Below are 8,820 nucleotides of genomic sequence, written 5' to 3'. Positions count from 1 at the left end.
AGGCCTCAAAATACAAAACAGTCTTATTTACACAATAAAAGTACACATCATGGGAAAGCTGGGGCCTGAGCTGGGCCATATAGTCCACTGACTCATTTACCTCCTTCAAATACTCTTATGTGATAGTCAGGCTCAATGATTTCACCTACAGAAACCATATGGCCTTTTCTTGAAAAAGTTATACTTGTTGAAATGCATTTGAATGAGCATTTCTCAGTGAGCTCCATGTAAAGGAACAATACTCATTGGCTTTTAGCTTCCCGTATCTCTTCCATAGATCTTCTCATGAATGGGGTTGGGGGACAGAGGTGGAGAATTGAGGGAGGAAAGGAAGGAAAGAAAAGCTACACTCCCTAATAGGTATGAGCCAGAGAAGGATAAACAACAATACTGCTTTTACATCAAGTTGATGTGGAAAGAGAGATTTCTCGTGTCCCCATATGTGAGGATTTTCAAGATGAAAGTGAAGGAAGAGCTACATGGGATGGCTTAGACTTTATTCTTGACTGCAGGAATTTCCTATTCCCCAGTAATAGAAACCAAGTGGCTTAAGCAAGAATGGTTGCTGCGGGTATAGGCAAATTCCAGCCAATGAGGGCGATCCAGCATAGGAAAGATTTTGATGCCCTGGCACAGCTAGGTAGTAGAAAAAGCAGTGGATAGAGTACTGGGTCTGGAGTCAAGAAGACCTGAATTATCTCTGCCAAGTAAACTCCAAATGGGATCATGAAGGGTCAGACACAACTGAATAACAATAAAAGCTTCAGCAGCATCCTGCTATCCTCTTTGAACACGTAGTGGTGACCATGAGAGTCCTCAAAAGCTGCAAAAGTGCTTTCAAACTCAGTATAGACCAGCGGGGTCACGTTCAAATAGAAATGGATACCTTCGACTGTATTTGGACTTGGAAAACCACAAATTAACATTATTATATTTTTACTTATTTTGTTAAACATTTTCCAATTCCATTTTAATCTAGTTTTGCAAGGCTGCATGCCACAGGGTTTGACACCTCTGGTATAGACAGTGGGTTGTGAGTTAACTGTGTCACCTCCATTTTTATTAGAGTCCAGATGTTCATGACCACACGTTGTTCAGTTGAGTCTGACTTTTTGTTTGGCAAAGATACTGGAGTGGCATGCCATTGCCTTCTCCATTTCATAGATGATGAAACTGAGGCAAACAAAGTTAAATGACTTGCTCAGGGTCACACAGCAAGTAAGTATCTGAGGTTGGATTTGAACCCAGGTCTTCCTAACTCCAGGCCTACTACTCTATCCCCTGCACCACCTAGCAGACCTTGACCAGATACAACTTCTTGTGGATCCACAATCAGACCTCATTCAAAAAGGCTATAATTTAGTGGAATAGATACCATTCCACAAAAAGTTTTTCCTTCCTAGCAATGGGATACACTAATCTATAAAATGTAGAAATAGCTTCTAATCAGGGCAGCAAGGTGGATCAGTGGATACAGCACCAGTCCCAAAATCAGGAGGACCCGAGTTCAAAACCGGCCTTAGACCTAACACTTGACACTAGCTGTGTGACCCTGGGCAAGTCACTTAACCCCAATTGCCTTAAAAAAAAAAGCTTCTAATTTTGTACACTTTTTATCCAATCAAATGAAATTGCTTACCAAGATAATGACCGTTTGTTCAAAGGTATTAATGGTTGACTGCAGGAAGAGAAAAAGGAGTGGCCAGAGGGTTAGAGCCTAGAGGTTTGATTGGCAGACATAGACATATTTCTAGATTGACCTAGGAGTCTAAAGTAAACTAATTCAGAGGACAGAGACAAAAGGGGAGTGACAATCAGTTGCTCTAAGGATCCTGAGGGGAATAGGCATCTTAGCAAATATTCACAGCACACTTGGAAGCTATATACATTCAGTGGCAATGCAGGTATCTGTCTTCCAAAAGGTAAAGGATATATTCTGAATATCCCCTCTTGTTGTTGTTCGGTCACGAAGAATAGGTCTTCATGACCCATTTTGGGATTTTTTTGGCAGATCCTGGAGTGGTTTGTCATTTCCTTCTCCAGCTCATTTTATAGATGAGGAAACTGAGGCAAAGAGAGATAAGAAGTAACTTGCCCAGGGTCACACAGCTAATAAGTGTCTGAGGCGGGATTTGAATTCAGAAGGATGAGTCTTCCTAACTCCAGGCCCAGCACTCTATCCACTGTGCCACCCAACTGTCTTGAATATCCTTAACTTTCTTTTAATAACTATTTGTATTATATTGTGTTATAACTGTCTATTATTCATGACTTTTTCCAAAGTTTCTATTATTCTGAAACCCCAGAAATTACTCTTGAAACTATCCTTGTTAATTCTTTTCGTCCTTTATCATTCTCCCGTCTTTGGTCATCTTTGGTCACAAGCAGTGGGAAAACAGCTTGGAATATCAGGAAGTAGAATTAATTGAGAGTCCTGGTTGACTGTTGACTGTTCTGCAACACTTTGGGAGGATTTCATGGGAAGATTAAACATTGAAGGGAAATATAACAGGAAAAGGAAAGAGCTAGCCTGAAGGATATTAAGAAGAAAGTAATTTCAAGCCTGAAGTATTCATGGGGGAGGATATAAAATAATAATTTTTAAAAATCTTTGATCTACACTACAAAAATATCATTGGTGACTTTGCTCATAGCAGCTAAGTAGAGCAAAAAGAGGCAGACATCATATCATAGGGGAGCCAGTAAAGGAATTAAAGAAGTAGAAGATGCAAGTATAAACAACATAGTAAAGGATTTTGTAAATAGGATGCTCAATGTGATCAGTCCCTGAACCAATAGTCTCGTTGGACAGATTTCTTAAAAAATAAAAATGCAGTGGTTCACAGGAGTGTCAGTGTGACTGACTATGGATACAGTTGTTCCAGAAGTAAGTGGCCCATCCCCATCTCCTTCCCCAAATTCTACCTGTCTGTAACCCCACACGGTCTCCCAACATTTACCATGCCTCTTAAGTCCGGGGCCTACAAAGGGTTTCAAAGCACAAGGATGGTAATTTCTGAACTGCTGAGAGGGGGAAATTTGCTTCCTTCCTCTGCAAGGCCCCAGCTGCCCACTCCTAGTTACAACTCTATGAAATATCTCTACTCGAAAGGGGAATCTTGAAAATCTTAGTATAAAATAGAGGAAGTTAGCCTATTTTCCTATTGAAAAAAATTATTGCACATGATAAGAAATTTGGTACATATGTGATTTCATATTTAATATTAATAAAGTGAAATAGGAAAATACTACTAGGATTGGAATTTTCTCTTGTATCTCTTTTCAGACAGAGAATCCAGAGTTTATAGGACAGCAGTTTTGAGAAACACCAGTCTACTCTAGTTGAAATACTATGTAAATGTGACTCAACATAAGATCAGCTATTTTTCAATAGTTCTTGAAGTATCAATAAATTCTTACTACTTTAACTGTCCTTCATTTACAGATCTTTGGACTAGTCACAATAAAGAGGAGCAGAGACAGAGAGAACTCCTTGCCCTTGGACATACCCATAGTTCAAAGAGAAAGAAAAGAAAATACATTTCAAAAATGCTTTAAATATTTTAATGTTTAAATATTTAAAACAAAAAAGTTTTAAAGACACACAAAGATTTAACTGATTACAACCATACAAAGATACATGTGTACCTGAAAACTTTGGGGTTGAATGACTGAAAACAACTTACATCTATTTACAGAAAGCTGGGAACCAGGACTGAGACTGTGAAAGTCTTTTTGTTTTGTTTTAAGTTTTAATTTTCATTCTGAACTTGACAAACACCAAATAGAATGGACATTTCCACATACATCGTCGAACAGAAAGAGAAATACAACTGTTTATGAAACTGTAGATCTCTATTATGTACAGTTTGTTTTTCTTTTTAAGTATATAATAAAATCAACCTCTAGTTTTCAAAGCTGTCCTGTTTCCTTTTCTGAATTAAAAAAAAAAAAAAGAATGCCTCAAGGACCTTTTTTTTCTTTCTCAATTGCTTCCTTCTTTCCTCCTTCCCTCCCTTTCTCTCTCCTTCTTTCTCCCTTCCTTTCTTTCAATTCTCTCTCTCTCTCTCTCTCTCTTTTCCTATCCCCCACCCTTGCATTTCCACAGTCCATTGGCAAAAAAGAAAAAGAAAAAGAAAAGAAAAACAAATCCCTTGTAACAAATATGCATAGTCAAGCAAAATAAATTTCCAATTTTGCTGTGTCCAAAAATGTAGGCCTTATTCTGCACATTGAGTCCATCACCTCTCTGTCGAGAAGTATGTCATACTTCTTCATCATTCCTCTGTAATGTGGTTGGTCATTGCATCAATCAGAATTCTTAATTCTTTCAAAGTTGTTTTTCTTTGTAACGTTGTCATTGTGTACATTGTTGTGTTTCTGTTCACTTCATTTTGCATCAGTTCATAGAGGTCTTCTTAAGTTTCTCTGAAATAGTCCATTTCATAATTTCTTACAGTGTAATATTATATTCTATTATATACGTATAACACATAATTTGTTTAGACATTTACCAATAGGTGGGCAGCCACTTAGTTTCCAGTTCTTTGCTACTACTACTACAACAAAAGAGCTGCTATAAATAATTTTATGAATATGGGCCTTTTTACCCTTTCTTCCATTAATTTTTTTGGTACAATTTAGTGCAATTTAGTGCAATTTGGTACAATTTAGAAAGGTTAAGAATCTTAACCTTTCTGTGACATGGATCCCTTCTCAGAATAACATTTTAAATACAAAAAATAAAATATATAGGATGACAAAGGATACTAATTATGCTAAAATACAAGTATCACAATATTTTTTTTTTAAAAAACAAGTTCATAGATCCCAAGTTAAGAACCCCTGGTTTACTGGTTTTTGGGGCATAGATCCAAACTGCTTTACAGAATGGCTGGACTAATTCAAAGCTCTAACAATAGCGCATTTGTGAACCTGTTTCCTAGCAGCCCTTCTAATTGTAATTTTCCTTTTTTTTTGTTTTCTTTATCAACTAATTTGCATTAATGTAATTAGAGTGATTTGGAGCTTTATTTATATTGTCATTGATATTTTTTTTTCTTTTGAAAACTGTTTGGGCATCTCCTTTGATCTATTGGGGAATGACTTGTGTTTTTATAAATTTAAATTGTTTCTTTCTATATCTTTGATATGAAACCTTTATCAGAGAAACTTACTGCAGAGCTTTTTTTTTTTTTCCAGGCTGAGGAAATCTTGCACAGAGGAGGCCATGGAGAAAGGAGGCAATCCCTGCTAGAGGAGAGGGCATGGAGGGAGGAGGTCTGGAGGGAAAACCTTTCTAGAAGGGATAAAGACGCAAGGGTGAAGGCTCTAAAGGGAGCGTGTAGGTCATACACAACGTCCAAAAGCAGTTTTCTTGAAGACAAGAAGAAAATCAGGCTGAAACAGGAAACAAGGGCAATCTGTCAACAAGCATTGAGTGGTTACTGTGTACTAAGCTGTGAAGAGTAAGAGCTAGGTCAAGTGGTATGTATAGGCTGTGTTCAGAGAAGCAGCTGTTGTCAGGGGCCTCTCTGCCAGATGTGGAGTGAAAAGGATTCCTTGTGACTTGAACAGGATGGGGAGTTGACAGCCTTCTTCTAGCTGGCTTCTTCCAGTAGATAACTAGAAGAGACATGGAGGCGGGGGGGGGGGGGGGGTCCTTCCTTTCCAGTGGAGGGAGCCAGGGGAAGAAGCGCTGAGCTGAGGTCCCCCTCCCTCTTCACCCTGATTCCTCCCACCTCCCCAGCTGCAGATGGGGGCTGACCCCTGCTGGGCGACCTGGCCAGGCTGCCCCAGGACCCAACTGAGGCAATTTCTCCTCCCCACCAGCCCTCTCCTGCAGCTGGAGAGTGAATGTCCTCTACCAGAATTGATCGGTATTACCCATTTGACAGATGTGGAAACTGCAGAGGTTGAGTGACTTGTATGTGGTCATTTATCTAGTAAGTTTCAGAGATAAGATGGGAACCAAGGCTACCTGACTCAAATTCCAGCACTTTTTCTAGTACATAAACATGTAAAAAAGTTAAGCCACAATAAAAGATTTAAATAACGTTCAAGAGAATAGTAGAAGACAACTAATGGGGCATTCCATGATTTAACATCAAATGGATTCTTCAAACAATAATTGCTAGAGGAGAAGTTCAGAGGCAGCAGAGTTCATATTGGAAAGGTGGGGCAGAGAACTTGATAGACAGAAAGACACATATGCAGAGAGCAAGAAGATACAATTCAATTCATTTTATTTCCTTGGATCTCAGTTTCCTTGTCCGTAAAATAAAGGAGTTGAAATAGAAGTGCCTTCTAATTCTTTTTTGGGGGGGCTAGGCAATGGGGTTAAGTGACTTGCCCAGGGTCACACAGCTAGTAAGTGTTTTGTATGAGGCTGGATTTAGAACTCAGGTCCTCCTGACTCTAGGGCCGGTGCTGTATCCACTGTACCACCTAGCTGCCTTCTAATTTTAGATCTATGTCAATTAAATTCAGCAAGTATTTTTAAAGTGCTCACTATGGGCCAGGTACTGTGCTAGGTTTTGGGAGTGCAAAGGCATTTACTTACATTGCTCAAAAAGCTTACATTCTACTGGAGAATAAACACAGAGAGAGAGAGCTGGAAAGAGGGAATCAGGGGGAAGGAAACAAAGGGGAATGCAGGAGAAAGTTCTGAGTTCTATTCTCAACTGTCCCCAACTGCCAGCATCAGACTGGACAGCAACAAGGACAGGTTTGGAGATAACTGGGAGAGAAGGTGTTGACAAAGTGTTGTAACAAATGAAAGAGGACAGAGAGCAGACTACCTCGAGCTTGGGTTTGGGAAGGAAGACATTTCCAGTACAAGGCTCTGTCTAATATACTTTGTAGAAGGCTTTAGTATGAGAAGGCAGCACTGGTTTGGCATGAATGTCCAGCTAGGCACATTTCTCTCTGGTGTCTTCACCATCTTCGTCACCAACATGTACGTTGTGTTTGAAGAGAAGTACATGGGACAACGCAACTGTGTCCCTGAAAATAATCAAGAGAAAACTATGAATAACTTTATCATCTGTTGGAGCTATAAGATCATCTTCTGCTTGTCCATAATCACCGTCTTTGTCAGCTGTTTCCTCTTGTACTCTGTTTATGCCCAGCTCTACCAAGGCATGGTGACCTATGTCGTTTGGATTATCTTTTATGAAGCTGTCAACTCCCTGCTGCAGGCCCTGACCAATAACCCTAACAATGGATCCCCAGTAGAAGTGAGGGTTTTACGCTGGTTTGGCCTAATCTCCCGTATTTTCATGCATGGATTCTGGATGGTTTTTGTGATCAAGTATGTCCACATAGTATACAGAAACCAAATGCAAAGCAATGTCACTTCCTACAGCCGCCGTCTCTCTACCATTGTGGAATCAAAGAGAGAGAGGCCACACTACCCAAATTTCCCAAAACTCTATTACCCATCTCGAGTTCATATAAAATAAGCCCATCTTTTTCTCTGAGAGGCAAGATTTCTAGATACAAGGCCCTTAGCTCTAATTCTTACTCTCTTTCAAATTTCTTGAATTTGAATTTGAATCTTGTATTTTCTAGAATCTTCAGTTTTTCTAATGGTTCTGCCACAATTGGAGTCACTCAATTTGGGTAGAGTTGTGTTTTTTTGGGGGGGTGAGGTGTGGAGGGGTATCATTGGGTGGGTAGAGGAAGGAAATAGTAAAGAAGTTCATATTTAGAATGTCACAGTTAGGTTAATAAATGTTCCCTATTGGCACCTGTTTAGAAAAGTAAGGTGATAAGAAAAAAAAATGAAATAAATACAAGTTACAAGGTACTTGCTTCTATATTTTTACATGTCCACATTCGACCAGTAAAACCACCTTAGAACTATTGTCCTTCTCATTGGTTTTCTTTTAGTCTCCAAATACAGGGTAAAATCATCTGTATCTATGTCCCAATCCACTAGAAGTTACAGAAAGGAACCTGCAACGGGCACACCATTATTCATATGAGGGGACCAGTTTAATTCAACAACGGTTAAGGAATATTTGTTGAACGGAAATTGTCGAATGGAATTGATGAGGGGAGAGTCGTGGGATGATAGAAGAGTGAGGTGTCACAAGGAATTCTAGCTCTCTACTATCTACTTCAAAAACAGCATCAGAAAGGGAGCAAAATTACTTTAAATCCTTAAAAGGAAAAAAATAGGGAGGAAAAGCATTCGAATAAATGAGCAAAACAAAAAAAAATTCAACACAATGAAAATAATTTTCTGGATTAAAAGAAGCCAAAGCAAAAATGCCAGAAGAAAAAATGTACTGAGGATTGTTCTAAACTGGGCCTGACTGAGGTCAGTGCCCTGGTAGTTTAGGATCAGTATTGGAACAAAACGAGATACTCATTCAATAGTTAACAGAAGGAGATTTATTGAGTCATAGAAGAAGTATACTCAACAAAGAGGGGCACAGGGATGCTTCAAGTTGATTCACCTGAGTGAAACTTTGTTGCTTTAGTTGTCCATCACATCCCATCCAACATCAGAAAGTGCCTGGAGCTTCTCCTGGCCATTGTCAGGTTTGTAGTCAGACAACCAGGATACAGAGTCGGGGGTGGGGAGGTAGGTAGCTAAGTAAAGCAGTGGATAGAGCACTGGGCTTGGAATCGTGAAAACTTATCTTTATGAATTCAAATCAAACCTCAGACACTTACTGGCTGTGTGACCCTGGGCAAGTCTTTTAACTCTGTTAGCCTCAGTTTCCTCATCTGTAAAATGAGCTAGAGAAGGAAATGGTAAATGCTAAGCAAACCCCAAATGGGGTCCTAAACAGTCTGGCATGACTGAAA

At 39.4% G+C, this 8,820-nt stretch overlaps 1 protein-coding gene across 1 annotated transcript; it reads left to right on the top strand.

Moving 5' to 3' along the window:
- The first annotated feature begins 6,875 nt into the window (after positions 1 to 6,875).
- TMEM217 (transmembrane protein 217) lies at positions 6,876 to 7,463 on the top strand. Its single transcript, XM_027876335.1, has one exon. It carries the CDS (start codon positions 6,876 to 6,878, stop codon positions 7,461 to 7,463), a length of 588 nt encoding a protein of 195 aa, XP_027732136.1.
- Positions 7,464 to 8,820: the final 1,357 nt, after the last annotated feature.

This window comes from Vombatus ursinus, unplaced genomic scaffold (genome assembly GCF_900497805.2).
Source record: "Vombatus ursinus unplaced genomic scaffold, bare-nosed wombat genome assembly UNPS02014811.1, whole genome shotgun sequence".
Lineage (NCBI taxonomy): Eukaryota > Metazoa > Chordata > Mammalia > Diprotodontia > Vombatidae > Vombatus > Vombatus ursinus.
This window is presented reverse-complemented; position numbering and strand designations above follow the sequence as displayed.

Coding starts and splice junctions, on each gene's coding strand:
- TMEM217 (XM_027876335.1), top strand. CDS start 6,876: ATGAGAAGGCAGCACTGGTTTGGCATGAATGTCCAGCTAGGCACATTT.